This window comes from Oncorhynchus tshawytscha, linkage group LG26 (genome assembly GCF_018296145.1).
Source record: "Oncorhynchus tshawytscha isolate Ot180627B linkage group LG26, Otsh_v2.0, whole genome shotgun sequence".
Lineage (NCBI taxonomy): Eukaryota > Metazoa > Chordata > Actinopteri > Salmoniformes > Salmonidae > Oncorhynchus > Oncorhynchus tshawytscha.
This window is the reverse complement of record NC_056454.1, coordinates 32,955,510-32,974,949: the sequence shown is the minus strand read 5'-3', so window position 1 is coordinate 32,974,949 and position 19,440 is coordinate 32,955,510. Positions and strand designations below refer to the sequence as shown.

Sequence of the window (19,440 nt, the reverse complement as noted above, 5' to 3'; positions counted from 1 at the left end):
TCCGAACAGGTCAGGGACAAAGTTGTGGAGAAGTACAGATCAGGGTTGGGTTGTAAAAAAATATGCAAAACTTTGAACATCCCACGGAGCACCGTTAAATCCATTATTAAAAAATGGAAAGAATATGGCATCACAACAAACCTGCCAAGAGAGGGCCATCCACCAAAACTCACGGACCAGGAAAAGAGGGAATTAATCAGAGAGGCAACAAAGAGACCAAAGATAACCCTGAAGGAGCTGCAACGCTCCACAGTGGAGATTGGTGTATCTGTCCATAGGACCAGTTTAAGCCATACACTCCACAGAGCTGAGCTTTACCGAAGAGTGGCCAGAAAAAAATAAGCAAACATGTTTGGTGTTCGCCAAAAGGCATGTGGGAGACTCCCCAAACATATTGAAGAAAGTACTCTGGTCAGATGAGACTAAAACTGAGCTTTTTGGCCATCAAGGAAAACACTGTCTGGTGCAAACCCAACACCTCTCATTACCACGAGAACACCATCCCCACAGTCAAGCATGGTGGTGGCAGCATCATGCTGTGGGGATGTTTTTTATCGGCAGGGACTGGGATACTGGTCAGAATTGAAGGAATGATGGATGGAGCTAAATACAGGGAAATTCTTGAGGGAAACCTGTTTCAGTCTTCCAGAGATTTGAGACTGGGACGGAGGTTCACCTTCCAGCAGGACAATGACCCTAAGCATACTGCTAAAGCAACACTCGAGTGGTTTAAGGGGAAACATTTAAATGTCTTGGAATGGCCTAGTCAAAGCCCAGACCTCTGTGGTCTGACTTAAAGATTGCAGTACACCAGCGGAACCCATCCAACTTGAAGGAGCTGAAGCAGTATTGCCTTGAAAAATCCCAGTGGCTAGATGTGCCAAGCTTATAGAGACATACCCAAGAGACTTGCAGCTGTAATTGCTGCAAAAGTTGGATCTACTATATTTTACTATATTTATGCACGCTCAAGTTTTCTGTTTTTTGTCTTATTTCATGTTTGTTTCACAATAAAAAAATATTTTGCATCTTCAAAGTGGTAGGCATGTTGTGTAAATTAAATGATACAAACCCCCCAAAAATCAATTTTAAAACCAGGTTGTAAGGCAGCAAAATAGTCAAAATGCCAAGGGGGTGAATACTTTCGCAAGCCACTGTACAAGGTAAGAATATATGTTCTCAGACAAAGGTTATCACCATAGAATTCTAATTACATGGTTATCACAGACTGAAAGCTTAGCTAATAAAAACACTGACATTGCATTTGACTGAAGTTTGCAGACTACTTTTTCACTATAACATTACTTAATAAACATAAATATTATGTTGAAGTCATTCTTACAGTAGCCTACATTTTGTGTTTCAAGGGTTTTTATATTGAGAGCATCTGCAGAGAAAAACAAAGACAGATCAATTCACCATCTGTTGGTTTTGTATTCCTGAATGTTCCGTGAGTTTCTGACACCTGCAGAGTATTGTGTTGTCTTCACAGGTTTATTGATTCAGAGTACACAGTAGTACAGTGACTACAGAACAGAACAGTGATGCTGCAACAATGCAAATATCAGACCTCATACGGTATGTTCCGACACCATACTCCATCCTCCTCAACAAAAGATTCACAGCATGAAAAATACATCTACACTAAACAAAATTCTAACTGCAACCTGCAACAATTTCAAAGATGTTACTGAGTTACAGTTCATATAAAGAAATCAGTCAATTGAATTAGGTACTAATCTATTGATTTCACATGACTGAGAATACAGATATGCATCTGTTGGTCACAGATACCTTTAAAAAAAAGTAGGGGCGTGGATCAGAAAACCAGCCAGTATCTGGCTTGACCAGCATTTGCCTCATGCAGCAGCTCCTCCGAGTGGATCAGGCTGTTGATTGTGGCCTGTGGAATGTTGTCCCCCCCTCTTCAATGGTTGTGCGAAGTTGTTGGATATTGGCAAAAACCGAAACACGCTGTCGTACGCGTCAATCCAGAGCATCCCAAACAGGCTCAATGGGTGACATGTCTGGTGAGTATGAAGGCCATGGCAGAACTGGGACATTTTCAGCTTCCAGGAATGTGTATTATCATGTTGAAAGTTGAGGTGATGGCAGCGAATGAATGGTATGACAATGGGCCTCAGGAACTCATCCTGGTATCTTTGTGCATTCAACTTGCCATCAATAAAATGAATTGTGTTTGTTGTCCGTAGATTATGCCTGTCCATACTGGTGGGACGCTGCTATAGACCACCAAGTGCTAACAGTCAGTATCTGGATAACATGTGTGAAATGCTTGATAATGTATGTGATATCAAAAGAGAGGTATACTTTCTGGGTGATTTAAATATTGACTGGTTTTCATCAGGCTGCCCACTCAAGAGAAAGCTTCAAACTGTAACTAGTACCTGCAACCTGGATCAGGATATGAATCAAACTACAAGGATAGTTACAAACAGTACATGAATGAAATCATGAACATGTATTGATCATATCTTTACTAATGCTGCAGAATATTTTTAAATTCTCTATCAACAATGACAAGCCACTTAGGATAATAGCGGACGGTATTACCACTCCTATTTGCCATATCTTTAATTTAAGCCTACAAGAAAGTGTGTGCCCTCAGGCCTGGAGGGATGCAAAAATGATTCCCCTATGATAGTAAAGCCCCCTTAACTGACTCAAATAACCGACCAATCAGCCTGTTACCAATCATGAGTAAACTTTTGGAAAAAATTGTGTTTGACTAGATACAATGCTATTTTACAGTAAACAAACTGACAACAGACTTTCAGCACGCTTATAGGGAAGAACATTCAACAAGCACAGCACTTATACAAAATGACTGATGAATGGCTGAGAGAAATTGATGATAAAAGATTGTGGGGGCTGTTTTGTTAGACTTAAGTGCAGCTTTTGACATATCGATCATAGTCTGTTGCTGCAAAAACGTATGTGTTATGGCTTTACACCCCTGCTATATTGTGGATAAAGTCTAACAGAACACAGAGGGTGTTCTTCTTTCAACACAATCCAGGTAGAATCAGGAATTCCCTAGGGAAGCTGTCTAGGCCCCTTACTTTTTTTCAATCTTTACTAATGTCATTTGAGTAAAGCCAGTGTGTCTATATATGCAGATGACTCAACACTATACACATCAGCTACCACAGCGACTGAAATGAAAGCAAAACTTAACAAAGAGCTGCAGTTAGTTTCAGAATTGGTGACAAGGAATAAGTTAGTCCTAAATATTTCAAAAACTAAAAGCATTGTACTTGAGACAAATCATTCACTAAACCCTAAACCTCAACTAAGGTTCTCTCTTGTTATGAATAATGTGTAAATTCAGCAAGTTGAGGAGACTAAACTACTTTGAGGAACCCTGGATTGTAAACTGTCACATTCAAAACATATTGATACAACAGTACCTAGGATGGGGAGAAGTCTGTCTATAATAAAGTGTTGCTCTGCATTCTTAACACTTGAGAAACCAAGGCTATTGAGTCTGCCGATAAGAATACGGTGATTGACAGAGTCGAAAGCCTTGGCCAGGTCGATGAAGACGGCTGCACAGTACTGTCTTTTATCGATGGATGTTATGATATCATTCAGTACCTTGAGCGTGGCTGAGGTGCACCCATGACCAGCTCAGAAACCGGATTGCACAGCGGAGAAGGTACGGTGGGATTCGAAATGGGGTCAGTGATCTGTTTTTTAACTTGGCTTTTGAAGACTTTAGAGAGGCAGGGCATGATGTATATTGGTCTATAACAGTTTTGGTCTAGAGTGTCACCCCTCTTTCTAAAACTTACCTACAGAGCAGTAAGAGGAACTGCCCCTCCCTACCTTCAGGCTATGCTCAAACACTACACACCAACACCTCTGGTCTCTCTGACTTAATTTATTGAGGAAATGTACTTACTATGACTGTGATATGTGCCTGTCTCACCTAGCTATTTTAAGTTGAATGCACTAACTGTAAGTCACTCTAGAGCGTCTGCCAAATGACTCAAATGTAAATGTAAAAACTGTAATTCTGCAATGAGTATATTCTTCAAAATATCTTTAAAAATAAATGTCCCCAGATGAACTTTTGGACAATATTTAATTTTGGTGTCATCATTACAGTCACAGTGTATATAATCAACATCACTCTCACCAACATGAACTCATCAACTTAGTGCACTACCACATAATAGTCAACGACAGCAGTAGAGACACTATGTCTGGTTTAGATGTGTCTTTGCCTCAGCCAATGGAATCACACTGGACTCAGCTGAGCTAAGCTGGAGCAGACCTGGGTTCAAATACTATTTGAAATCATTCAAATCTTTAAAATACTATTGAGCATTTTCCCTAGCCTTGACTGGAGTGCCAGGTTGACTGGGTTTGGATGTTTCAGGTGTTTCTATTGGATTTATGGAAACAGACAACCTCAATCAAGCACAGATAGAGTATTTGAAATTATTTAGAGTAGTGTCTTGAACCCAGGTCTGAGCTAGAGACTAGCGCTGTGAGTCAGATTGTTCCTGACAGGTTTCCGTGACTACAGGCAAGGCTCTCACTAACTGTTCCAAAGAGTGTTGTCACATCGGACCATGGCAGGCCTGGGAATCACAGTCACACAGACATGAGCAGTCCTCCTGTTGCTGCCTACCTCAGTCCCTTTTAACAGGACACTGTTCTGACTGACTTTGCAGGTTGGAGGAGACATAGAAATAAAATGTAAATAGAACGGTCCACCCATCACAAAACGTTGGATGGAAATGTCTGTTTTAGTCCTTCTATAGTTGGAGCATACAGCCCGGCCAACACAGAGTTAAACACTCATAGAAACTCCTTGACTAACTCTCTCAGTGGATTTTTCAGGTCATGACATTTTTACACCTGCCACATCAACTATCAGCATGAGATGTGTTTTTGGCAAGATAAAAGCAAGAATAGATTTTGTTTCCACCTCTCAGTTTTGGAGGGTTGGAATCGATGCCTTGATGGTGGGACTGCAGTGTTCTCTCTCTCTTTCTCTGTGCATTTGCCATTAAGATTCTTTGTGAAGGGAAAAGGAAGAATCTCCTAAGCCATTTAGAATTCATGAATCAGGAAAAGAAAGACAGTAGGATTCTGGCAATGAAACAATACTGAAATCTAAGATCAATAATAGTGACAATAAACTACAAATACATGAGATGAAAGGACAGGCGCCCAGTCCAGTGGCTGTACCTGTTCATCAATCTGCCTCACACTACAAAAAAAGGAGATAGGTTACTGCCTTATGGGGTGGTCTGGCTCGGGAAAGCATTACTAACAAGAGATGAAAGCAGCAATTTCTTACCGTGTTAAAATTAGGGAAGAGTCCCACACTAGAGGAGGTGTCCACTTGGTGGAAGGGCATAAAGGGTTTCATATCCAAAGTGGACTGCATCATCAGAGACTGATTCCGCACCAGCGCAGGCAGTGTGTTGCTATGGCATGAACTTCCTTTGGAGATGGAGAGATAGTTAGATAGAGAGAGTGGAGGGGGGGGGAGAAGGATGGAGAGAGAGAGGAGAGAGAAAAAGGGACAGAACAATGGAAAGAGAGAGGGAGAGGGAAAGAGAAAGAAAGAGTAAGGAAAAGAGAAAAACAGAGAAAGAGAAATATTAACACATTTTCAGATGAGGGCAGTATGATGTAGTGGTGGCAGGTTAGTGCGTGGTTAGAACGTTTGGCCAGTAACCGAAAGGATGCTGGATAGAATCCCTGAGCTGACAGGCAGTTAACCCACTGTTCCCCGGTAGGCCGTCATTGTAAATAAGAATTTGTTCTTAACTGACTTGCCTAGTTAAATAAAGGTTAAATCAAAAATTAAAAAATGATATTCATAGCACTAGGACCATACATAACACACACGAGGAGCTAACAGGCAGAGAAAATACACTGTACACTGTGGCTGTTGTGAGCGCTGTGGCAGAGAATAGTGGAAAGTAACTCATCATGCTTAAATTAAGCAGAAAAACGTCTCTATGCGCTCATAGGCTGGGGTAAGATGTGGAGTGTGTGTGTGCTGGGGTGTGAGTCAGCCTGGAAGAAGGATGCAGTACATTATGTTGGGGCAGAGGGAATGGAGCTAGGAGAATACTTCTATGGCTGGGACTGGGTCTTGAGCCCAGAAACAGATCATACCTGATGCAAGGCAGTTCATTGGTATCGTAGTCATATCTGTGTATATCTACTTTGCATATTTCAAAGGAAAATAAGGTTATTGCCAGTTCACTTCAGGCTTTCATACTCTGAATATACAATATAAAATCTTAATGCACACAGAAGCCTATGGATCCAGACCAAAATAAAGAATGACATTATTAACCAGCTATGCACTACTGTAGATAATCGACACAGAAGTCAAAGCTCTTTTCTCTTCAACTTCCCTCCAAATTATGCATGTTTTATGCGTGTGTGTGTGCATGTGTGTGTGCATGTGTGTGTGAATGTGTGTGTGCATGTGTGTGTGAATGTGTGTGTGCATGTGCGTGCATGTGTGTTTGTGTGTGTCTGCATACAAGAGTTAATCTCAGTAGAGATTTAATAGCATGTGAAATGATGAGTGAGTCTATCTCAGAAATCCAAAAGTGCCAGCTTGTGTGTGTACGTGCTGACACACGTACACACACACTAACTTCAAATAGGTGCTCATATTCTTGTCAGAGATTCAACATGAACAACATTTCTCAAAAAAAATAAACAAGCTATTGCTTCAAATTTCCCTTCATACTAAATCATACTGTGTTCGATGCCAAGAGAACGTAAAATATCGACGCGCGCTGACACAGCAGGGATACTCTTCCAGCTAATTTCATAGAAATATATCATCCATCAAGAGACATTGTGATTTAATAAAGCTATGCAGGGGATCACTGGGATGAAACCAACGTTTAACATGGAGATGAAGCTCTACTGAGGGTTTTGTCTTTATATGATATATAGAGATGTAATGTAATACTGCAAACTATACTGTCTCATGATCGTGTTGTCATGGGAGACACATGGTTAGAACCTCTAATCTTACATGTTTAGATTTTTCTGTCGCTGATAGGAATTCAATTGTTTGGAATTGAGTTGTTCATAATTTGATTTGTGTCTGGTCATTTCCATGTAAAAGGACCCATGAGCACCAACATGTGAAGTTAATAGTAGCATGTCAAATTGGGGGTCAAATGAAAGATAAGAGTCTATGTTTTTTTATTTTATTTTGGCATATATATACATTTTTCAACCAATTTCCATCCCAAAAATTTGGAATGAGAAAAAGGCCTTGATTCCTGGTCAAACAGATGGAAAAGGGGTCTTAGAAAACATATAGCAGAAAAAGTCTTAAAAGGAAATTAGAAATACATCAAAACACGATCACATTGAAGTAATGAACCCTGCAGACTATTATCAACATACTATTATATTTAGTTCTGGATAAATGTTTCTGTCTTCTGTAAGTTAAAGAAATATTGCCTTATGCTTTGAAATTCCATTATCAAAAACCCACATATCTATAAGATATTTTCATATTTCTGTCCCTCATGAGGAGGGATGATAATGAAAGTTCATAGAAGTAACAAGTAAAAGTAGACCTTTTCATTAGTTATAGTGTTTTTACTCATTTCAATTTGGAATTATTACAATTCGAAATTCCGATACCAAATCGTTAATTTATGCAATTGAATTGGCACCAATAAGAAATCATAGTAGTTACAAACCATAATGTACTGTATTGTACTCAATCAATTAATAGAATGTATTTATAAAGCCCTTTTTACATCAGCAGATGTCACAAAGTGTTTATTCTGAAACCCGGCCTAAAACCCAAAAGAGCAAGCAATGCTGTAGTTTACTGATCATAACACTACTGTACTGAACTCTACTGTACTGTACTGTACACTACTGTACTAAACTCTGCTGTACTAAACTCTACTGTACTGTACTGAACATAACTCTACTGTACTGTACACTACTGTACTAAACTCTACTGTACTGTACTGAACATAACTCTACTGTACTGTACACTACTGTACTAAACTCTAGTGTACTGTAATGTACACTACTGTACTAAACTCTACTGTACTGTACTGAACATAACTCTACTGAACTCTACTGTACTGTACTGTACACTACTGTACTGAACATAACTCTACTGTAATGTACTATACTGTACTGAACATAACTCTACTGTAATGTACTATACTGTACTGAACATAACTCTACTGTACTCTACTGTACACTACTGTACCAAACTCTACTGTAATGTACTGAACATAACTCTACTGTACTGTACACTACTGTACTAAACTCTACTGTACTGTACTGAACATAACTCTACTGTACTGTACACTACTGTACTAAACTCTACTGTACTGAACATAACTCTACTGTACTGTACACTACTGTACTAAACTCTACTGTACTGTACTGAACATAACTCTACTGTACTCTACTGTACTCTACTGTACTGTACACTACTGTACAAAACTCAACTGTACTGTACTAAACTCTACTGTACTCTACTGTACTGTACACTACTGTACTAAACTATACTGTACTCTACTGTACTGTACACTACTGTACTAAACTCTACTGTACTGTACTGAACATAACTCTACTGTACTCTAATGTACTGTACACTACTGTACTAAACACTACTGTAGTGTACTGTACTCTATTTGTGAAACATAGACGTCTATGATTTGTTCAGATTTGGTCCAGGCAAATCTTAATACTGAGCAGATATTTAAGAGCTTTTGGAAAACGTGGACACAACGTGGGCACAAAAAAGATTTTACAAAAATTCTGTTACCAAACTTTGCATCTGCACAGTTCTCCCTGTAAATGTGTTTTTGGAAAATGTTCTGTGTACATTTTTAAAAGTAGTCCTTGTGCACAGTGTTGTATGTTTTATTAAAACTCTGAAATCACTACTTTTTGTTTGGCATACGTTTTAAGTGAAAAATCGGAGCCTCTGCGCAATTCCATTATTGTGGAATTACCCGTCTGCTGTCCATTTATTATAACATTGGCAACTGTCCCCAACATTATGAAAGGCAAAATCCTATCATATCATCAACCCGAAGACCAAGAAACCAATAAACAACAGCATCACACAATCAGTAACTTGTGCATACGGTAGGTCATGTGATGTCAAAGTGTTATAAATCATCTGAAACTTTTTGTCCAGACTGTCTTGTCCAACTTCATGCCATGCGCTTCACATTGTCAAAATGAAACGTCTTCAGTACGGCCTTCTACACTATGGCACACACCTTAAATTGCTAATGTCCACACATTCTGTAGTTTAATTCACTTGAATCTAACACCACAACACATGAAAATGACTGGGTAGAATACTATGTCTGACGTCATGAAACAATAAAGGATAAAAATCCCTTTTCCCAGGAAGAAATGACCTAAACAGGATTGACTTTCATTGGATTATTTTATTACTCATGACTCAATGTATGACACCCGAGACGCTCACCACATTATTACTGCATCAGTCAGAACTTGTACAACATAACAATAATATATTCCATTTAGCAGACGCTTTTATCCAAAACGATTACATTCATGCGTGCATTCTACATATGGGTGGTCCTGGGAATCGATTCCACTATACTGACGTTGCAAGCGACATGCTCTACCAACTGAGCTGCCTATCTAAATGACTTGTTACAATGACAATGTGTATTGTTGGAAGCGAAAAGCGTTTAATTTTTTTTTTTTTTACCTTGCTACATACTCAAACACGGTCATTCTGCTAACCCATAATAAAGACCTTGAGATGAGAAACACATGCGAGACCCAACTAGACATTTGAAACTGGCCTCCCAGTTCATAGTGATTTATTTGGAGCTAACGTTTACAAAGCCTTACCAGGAACAACAGCAGACCATAAGAACAGGAACACAGGGCACTCTCTTTTCTATGAACAATTTTTGATGCATTTCTTATCAGAACAAACACAACTGTGTTGTCATGAACCTTTTATAGATCTGAACACAATGTGATAGAGCTAAAATAAACGTCTTCGAGCATACATTTACAGGCTAGATTGTGCTCTGAAGCATGACTCTACTGCTCAGATTCATTTATTTACAGTGAGTTATTGCCACAACCATTTTGCACGCAATCATGGTATTAACTTTGGGTATAACAGCATAGTAACTCTTCAGAAGAGCCATCACAGCCTCTACCAGGACCAGTCCACCAGTCGGCCCAGTCTTCCAGACCCTTGGATGGGACAGGTTAGAGGTTACAGGTTAGAGGTTAGGCCCTTAAGGAGGTCATTACTGTTTGCCTGGAGGTTAGAAGCTGGAGGCTGGAGGCCAGCCTTCAGCCAACAAAAACTCTGCCAAGGCCTGTTTGCCCGACCCTCGTTCACAGTCTCACACTAGAACACTCATCACTGCTGCTGGGTCTGTCTAGTCTGTGATCAGCAACATGACAGGGTGGTCTTCAAGGCCCGTGGAGTGGTGACAGGTCAGAGGTTAGGATCCTTCAGGAAGTAATTACTATCCCGCTTGGTTGCTGGAAACTTGATTCTGGAGGTCAGTCTACTGCCTGTCTGCCCCTCATTCACACACTACAACACCCACCAGCTGCCTCTGTCCAGGCCAGGGCTAGTCATTACAACTAGATGAAAGAACTGATGTGTCTGTAATGGTGTACCTGCAATGGTGTCCACATGTTTTTTGATTTCTGTGTTGGTGAGAGAGTGAAGCTGTGTGCGTAGTAATGTGTTGTGAGCATGTCCTGTCTGTGTGGGCCTTTTGATACAAATAATGAGCTTACTTCAGATGAACACATGTGGAATACTTGATTCCTGTTCTGAAGTAATGTATCTCAATAATATGTACTGTAAATACAGCATGTTTGTCCAATGTTCCTGGTTCTGTAGTTCTATTCAATAGAATGTCATTTGAGAGAGATGTACTCGAGTTGAGATAAATATTGACTTTTGCTTTAGCGCTCAAGTCCTTTCAAAATGGCTCATCAATATTCAGAGAACAGAATGATTACAGCCAAGTCCTGTTACCTGGGAAACTGTACCATCAATGGTTAGTAGGTACCAGAGAGCTCAAGTGGAGAATTCTAAACATGTGTTACTCTGAAACATCAGGTGACTTTCTGGGGGAAAATCAACTGGATTATCTCTACAGAAAAAGAATGATCAGAGACTGACACAAATAGCCAACAACCAACAACCAAAAGACTAACAGAGCAACTCGTTTTTTTTTGTACACTGATGTTCATGCTCAATTGTAATGAGTATTCTTTGTTTAATTAATTGAAAGAAACGGGATTGTACTTATATTGTATCTAGTGTTTTTAGGTGTGTTTTAAAAAAATATATACTCTTGAGTTTCCAACCTCACATTCAAAGCTTTTTACAATTTTGTCTTTCACTAGTCTTCAACTAAATCAATAAAAATATCAAACTAAATACCAGTTAGAACCAGAGGTCTATACACTCCCCTCTGTCTTTTTTTGGACAGCGAAGCTACAATGATACATTTGGCTCAATACTCCAGGATTTTGGATTTGAGATCAAATGTTTCATATGAGGCGACAGAACAGAATGTCTGTTTATTTGAGGGTATTTTCATACATATATTTTTTACAGTTTAGAAATGAATGAACTTTATGTATCTAGTCCCCCCATTTGAAGGTGTTTTAAGTATTTGGATACATTCACTTATTGTATTACATTGTAAAAGGTTTAGTACTTGGTCCCATATTTCTAGCATGCAATGACTATATCAAGCTTGTGACTCTACAAACTTGTTGGATACATTTGCGGTTTGTTTTGGTTGTGTTTCAGATTATGCTGTGCCCAATAGAAATGAATGGAGTCACTTTTATTGTGAATAGAAATAGAATACTTTTAATGTGAATGCTACCATGATTACAGATAAACATGAATGAAGTGTGTATAATGAGTGAGAAAGTTACAGATGCACAAAATCATGCCTCCAAAACATGTCCTCTCACCATTACCAATAACAGGGGAGGTTAGCATTTTCGGGGGGTATAATATTTATGATGAACTTCACAAAGTGGGAAAAGGCACGCAGTGATTGATGCTCCTTTCCAATAATTATCGAGAGTCTTATTCTGGAGACATGATGATTGATGCTTGGCTGCCTTTTAATAAATTAAATAAATCTCTCTCTTTTGTCCATAATAATGTCATCATGTAGGCTGTCCTACCCGCAGTGTATCTGCCAGCTGTTGGCTAGAGAGCACGTGCCAAGACCAGAGTGGGCACGTTCTCAATGTACAGCCTCTGGTGACAAAATGTACATACTGTTTTTATGCGGATTTCAGAATATTCACATGAAAATCTGTCGCCAGTTGGATGGAAACCTAGCTAGTAACTGCAGAGATCCTCAATGTCTCATTTCTTCTCTATAAGTTGTTGATGCTTTCTCAAACAGCCAGAGTCGATTCTTCAGTTTCAGAGAGAGAGAGAGAGAGAGAGAGAGAGAGAGAGAGAGAGAGAGAGAGAGAGAGAGAGAGAGAGAGAGAGAGAGAGGGAGACATGGAGTCAGTTAGAAAGTCAGAAAGAGATAGTTAGATATTTAAATAATCCTGACCCCCGTATTTCTCATGTCTGTTTCATCATCTAATCTGGGTCCTGAGAGGGAGGAAGGAGGCTAAGAGTCCTGCTGGTACAGTAAATTAAATGAAACGCCACTATTCTGCCCTGCCTTGAATAACCCCCCTTGTGTTATGTATACATCTTCTATTGACGTCCTTGGAGGTCCTGTGTTACCACACAGCTAGATCTCTTCTGCCTCCACCACTCTTTCCACTACTAGCTCTCTCTCTCACTCTGACTCTGGCACATGAACAACAAGGCAGAAACATCAATGGTTACTTGTCATTGTACACCACGCTCACTGTAGTCATTCAATTGGGCTTTCAACAATGAGACCATCTGTAGGATTTGATATCAAGGAAATACAAGAAAGGTCCATTTGAAATAGGGAATAAGTATAAAATGAAAATGTTTTTTAAATTTTTGCTGAAAGGTTTCTAAGAATAGCATTATCATAGAAATAGGAGAAAAGAAATAGGAATCTAATCTCATCACATTTTGAGAAAGGGAATGTGCCTTTATCATTCAGTTGTTTTCCAGGGCCAGTGAAATCATATCATATCTCTAGGTAGGGGGAATAAAATGATAGGATTACAGTGCTTGTGTATAACACTGTTAGCTTAGGTTCATGGTCAGCACAGCTTGGAATAGAAGTTGCCCCTAGGCACTGATCAAGGATCAGATTGCCCTCCCCAAATCCTAACCTTAACCATTAGAGGGAAAAAGCCAAACTGACCTTAAATCAGTGTCTTTGGGCAACTTAATTTTACTCAGGCCATCTCACAGATAAATACAGGCAATAATACCTATCAACATGAGGCTGGGTAGTGTAAGTGTGCAACTTTAATGGCACCTATTCCATATATAGTGCACTACTTTCGATCAGAGCCCTGTGAGCGATGGTTAAAAGCAGTGCACTATGTAGGGAATGGGGTGCCATATGGGATACAGACAGACAGGTTGATGGAGTATCGGGCCAGTCCAGGTGTCCCTTTGAGATAAAACAGAGTAATGACACCCCAGAGAGGAGGCCTGGCCACTGAACTGGAACACTGAGGGCATTCCTGCTTTGAGTATTTGTGTATTCTCATATTATTTCTCATTATTATTAGATTATTCTTTCATGGAATATACTGTATGTAGCATGTAGATTTCTTCTATTCCATTTAGAGTTACAGAATATAAACAGTTAATTCAGTGCTATTCTAGACCTGGTTCATCTTTCCATTTCCCCGGGAAAATGACGGATTTCACACTTTAAATATATCCACGGAGCACCTACTTCTTAAAACCCAATTAAAAAGTTGAATGATGTATTTAAAATGGACTAATCTTTAGTTTAATATTTTAGCATACTGTAGTTCACCTACAGAACAGAATTACCATTGCGTGAGTGAATTCGGTGTAACGTCCGTCGTTAAAAGATGACCAAGGTGCAGCGTGGTAGGTGTACATTTTCTTTTCATTTTAAATAGTCCACCAAAAACAATAAACAACTCAACGAACGTAAAGCTAGGAGTGCAAACACATGCAACAACCAAAGACAAGATCCCACAACAGAAGGTGGGAAAAAGGGCTGCCTAAGTATGATCCCCAATCAGAGACAATGATAGACAGCTGCCTCTGATTGGGAACCATACTAGGCCAACAAAGAAAAAGAAAACATAGATATACAAAAACTAGAGTACTCACCCTAGTCACACCCTGACCTAACAAAAATATAGAGAATAAACAGGGATCTCTAAGGTCAGGGTGTGACATTCGGATGCTGGTTAAAATGGCTAAGATATGACCAGGGTTTAGGCTATAAAACAGTTCAGTTCATCCACATAAATGAAGAACATAATGCTAGGCACATACTCAGCCTGTCTGGGTCTGTAACAAAATACATGTCTGTGTCCCAAAATATCAGCTGTCCATTCCTGCCTCCCTACCGGCTAACAAGATATTAGACAGTCCTCTTTAGGCATCTCTGTGATTATTACAAGGCTATGAAATGATCCAACTATTTATTATTCCAGACGAGAGGACAGACAGTGTAGTTATTAAGATGTCTAGGAGGAGGATGAACATTCATTGTATACATCCCAAATGGCACCCTAATTCCAAGTGAGCTACTTTTGACTTTAGCTCTTTGGGCCATGGTCAAAAGTAGTGCACTATAAAGGGCATGGGTGCCGTTTGGGAAACAGCCATTGCTTCAGCCATGCCCCAAACATTTCAGGAAGAAAATCTAATAACAGACCAAATTCAATTTAAATGCAGATTTGAGAAGTCCCAGTCTTGGCTATATACTGTACCTCGGGGTCTGAGGTAGTTAAAACAAGTTGGATCTTTGCGCTTTTGAACTCAATTTATTTGCAAACGCAGTTTGTGTTCTCTCTGAAGAAAATCACCTGATGAGCAGGGAAAATGACATTACAGCTGAAAATAAGTTAATGTCCTCATACAGCACAGCAACACAAACAGTTGGTGATGTCCTGGACTGATGATGAATAAATAAAGGTAGATTTTGATTAGGATATTAGAGACGAGGTTTCTTACAATGAACTCATAAGATAACGAATGATGGAGAGGGAGAGAGGACGAGGGAATGATGGAGAGAGAGATAACCAAACACACACTGGCTTAATCTGCCGTTAAAACAGGCATAGAGAATCCTACAGCCTGAGAGAAATGTGTAATTTGTCCTATAATGTCAACCACATGTAACCACAGGGACAGCTCTCCACTAAAGATAATCCAGTGCATTTGCATGTAGGTTCCATAGGGACCACAGGAACAAGTGAGCCACTGACTGAATCACAACCGCAACTCTCTGCTACCGCACAGCAAGTGGTACCTGAGCACCAAGTCTAGGACCAAAAGGCTCCTTAACAGTTTCTCCCCCCAAGCCATAAGACTGCTGAACAATTAAACTACTCAAATGGCCACCCAGACTATTTACATTGACCCTCCCGCCACACTCTATTTCTTGAACTGCATTGTTAGTTTTAAGGGCTTGTAAGTAAGAATTTCATTGTAAGGTCTACACCTGTTGTATTTGGCGCATGTCACAAATTTGATTTGATTTGAATTGACATTACAAATCAGATTTTTAAAAACATGTTTTTTTTTTCCTGCTTCCGAAAATGTTACTTTTAAAAGGACGTGAACAAGAATGTTTTTCAACATGGTAAGCTAGGATATGTTATAATATGCCTCTGCTGCCACACATTAGTAACAGTGGAGCACATAAATGATATTATTCACTACAGTCTACTCTAAATGGGTTATGCATACACATGTCAAACATTACTGACAGAAGATGATATTGAGAGTCTAGTGTACTTAAGCCTCTTTGTGTAGGTTTAAGGTTGAGTGTCAGTTAAAAATACTAAAGAGGTTCTGTCGTGTACTATACAGTACAGAGTAGAGTAGGCGTATGTTACATACTGTATCTGAGTTGGAATGAGGTCACACACTGGCATTTGTTCATTGGATCTAGGGATGTGTCCCAAATGGCACCTATTCCCTATGTAGTACACTACTTTTGACCAGGGCCCATAGGGCTACATAGGGACGCAGGCTATGTCTATGGACATTACGGGGAACTGAGCACCTATTATACAACCAGTTGTGTTTTCATCACACTATCTGAGTGGGTGGCCAATCTGTCTCTGTCTCTCTCAATGTGTGTGTACAGTGACTCACAAGGTGTGTGACTCAATCCTGTTGCATTTGGGTGTGGGAGAAAGAAGGAGGAGGAGGAGGAGGAGTAAGGATGAGCAAGGAGGAGAAGGAGGAGAAGAAGGAGGTGGTGGAGTGCTCCGGGGTGTACAGTAGATGTTTGCAAAACATCCTGGAATGGAATCAGAACCTATTTCCAACATAAAAGAAAATAACTATAGGAGGGCTTCCTTCCAAGGAGTCACAGAGAGCATTTCTCTGTTATTATGGGCCTTCTGGGAGGGCAATGTCTGTGAGAACAGCACCCAGAGCCCTTCAATAATCCATCAGGTTTTCTGTGTACCTGTGAAGTCTACTAGTGCTAAGACACCACGGGGTGAGCAACCACTAGCAGCCGTTAGGCTACAGATCCTTGCTGGAATGTGAATGCAAGAGAACATGATGCATTGCTATGGTTTCCTGAGGAGTGTGGAGATTCCCCTGGACTATTGAAGAGAACAGCAATATGTCAGATTGCAATGTGTTGTTGTTGCAAATCACAAGAGAGACAAAGAAAGAAAAATGACACCACTCAATCTCACAACTTCCCTCCGCTCTGTGTGATAAAATCTCTAATGTGTAAATTACTGAAAAAGGAAATGGAATGTATGGAGAATCAGATAATTGTGAGTTAATAACAGAATTAATGTGATCATGTGACTGAACTGTAATTGTTTGTGGGATTCAAGATCGGGTTAGCCCACTGATCTAAAACCATCTACTAAGATCTCAAGTCAGTAGAACAGTCTCTTTGTTATGTAATACTGCCTAGTACTTTGTAATACAGTAACACTTAACATTGTGTAACACTGTATGGGACCTGGTACTGCACATAACCACTACATGAGAGCCTGTACTGTACCTCAGTTCTGAGAGTACTTTTACATGCACTGTATATCGTTTTACAATAAAACTGTATGTGAATATGGCTTGTCTAATCAAGGTACGTCTTTCCGCTGAGAAAGAGTGATGTTATATTAGTGGTGTTGTCACAGGCGTCGTTCAAGGAAGACCAAGGTGCAGCGTGGTGAGCGTTTTCTTTATTTGTTCAAATGTCGCCAACAAAACAAGAAATAACAAAAACGACCGTGAAGCTTACGAGTGCCCCTAACAAAGACAACTTCCCACAATGACAAAAGGGAAAAAGGCTGCCTATTTATGATTCCAAATCAGAGACAACGATAGACAGCTGTCTCTGATTGAGAAACATTCCCGGCCAAAACATAGAAATACAAAAACATAGAAAACAGAACATAGAATGCCCACACAAATCACACCCTGACCAAACCAAATAGAGACATAAAATGGCTCCCTAAGGTCAGGGCATGACAGGTGTACCTGAGTGTTTGCTGTTGTCAATAAATTCATATCATATTACGTTGTTCCTTGTTGTGCAAATTATTGTTGTTTTAGCTCTATCGTTTCCATGGAGACTTAGGAACAGAAAGAGGGGGGGACCTCTGTCACACACACTCACATACCCCCCCAGACATCCCCCTCTCACACTACATAAAACAAAAAGCTTATTCTCTAATTAACACACATACACACAGAAACTGTAGAGCATCATTCATTCCCTCATCCCCTAAGCTCTGAAAGCTGATTCTCTAGCCCAGATCTTGTTTGTAAAAGAAAGACTAATGTTTACTGAAACACCGCCAGTGGCACTGGCACACATATCTAGAATCCCTGGAAGTCCCATCAAAATGCTCCAGCCGTAGGCAGTCAGCACCAAATTGTATTTTACAAGATGCTATCGCAAGCCGTTGGAGGCTAGGGCTGCATCCCAAATGTCCTGTGTCGCTCAGTTGGTAGTGCATGGTGCTTGCAACACCAGGGTTGTGGGTTCAATTCCCATGGGGACCAGTACAAAAAAAAGGACACTACATGGCCAAAAGTAAGTGTACACCCCTTCAAATTAGGCTATTCGTTGCTGACAGGTATAAAATCAAGCACACAGTCATGGAATCTCCATAGACAAACATTGGCAGTAGAATGGCCTTACTGAAGAGCTCAGTGACTTTCAACGGGGCACCGTCATAGGATGCCACCTTTCCAATACATCAGTTTATCAAATTTCTACCCTGCTAGAGCTGCCCTGGTCAACTGTAAGTGCTGTATTTGTGAAGTGGAAATGTCTAGGAGCAACAACGGCTCAGCCACGAAGTGGTAGGCCACACAAGCTCACAGAATGGGAGTGCTTTAAGTGATTAAAAATTGTCTGTCCTCGGTTGCAACACTACTGTGTTCCAAACTGCTTCTGGAAGCAATGTCAGCACAAGAACTGTTCATCGAGAGCTTCATGAAATGGGTTTCCATGACTGAGAAGCCACACACAAACCTAAGATTGCAATGCCAAGCGTCAGCTGGAGTGGTTTATAGTTCGCCGCCATTGGACTCTGGAGCAGTGGAAATGCATTCTCCGGAGTGATAAATGATGCTTCACCATCTGGAAATCTGACGGACCAATCTGGGTTTGGCAGATACCAGGAGAACACTACCTGCCTGAATGCATAGTGCCAACTGTAAAGTTTGGTGGACGAGGAATAATGGTCTGGGGCTATTTTTCATGGTTGGGGTTTGGCCCCTTAGTTCCAGTGAAGGGAAATCTTAACGCAACAGCATACAATGACATTCCAGACAATTCTGTGCTTCCAACTTTGTGGCAACAGTTTGGGGAAGGCCCTTCCTGTTTCAGCATGACAATGCCATTGTGCACAAAACGAGGTCCATACAGAAATGGTTTGTCGAGATCGGTGTGGAAGAACTTGACTAGCTTGCACAGAGCCCTGACCTCAACCCCATCGAACATCTTTGGGATGAATTGGAATGCCAACTATTAGCCAGACCTAATCGCCCAACATCAGTGCTCAACCTCACTAATGCTCTTGTGGCTGAATGGAATCAAACCGGCACTTTTACTGAAACGTTGATTAATGTGCACTGTCCCTGTAAAAAATAAAATAAACTCCACTAGATTTTCCAACATCTAGTGGAAAGCCTTTCCAGAAGAGGGGAAGCTGTTATAGCAACAAAGGGGGGACCAACTCCATATTAATGGCCATGATTTAGGAATGAGATGTTAGATTAGCAGGTTTATTTTTACC

General features: G+C 40.2%; 1 protein-coding gene across 1 annotated transcript in view; it reads right to left on the bottom strand.

Moving 5' to 3' along the window:
* Window positions 1-19,440, bottom strand: part of znf385b (zinc finger protein 385B) — a 160,054-nt gene that overhangs the window by 41,648 nt on the left and 98,966 nt on the right. The window contains exon 3 of the mRNA XM_024389610.2: window positions 5,336-5,481. Coding sequence (XP_024245378.1) covers window positions 5,336-5,481 — 146 coding nt within the window. The remainder of the gene's footprint in view (window positions 1-5,335; window positions 5,482-19,440) is intronic.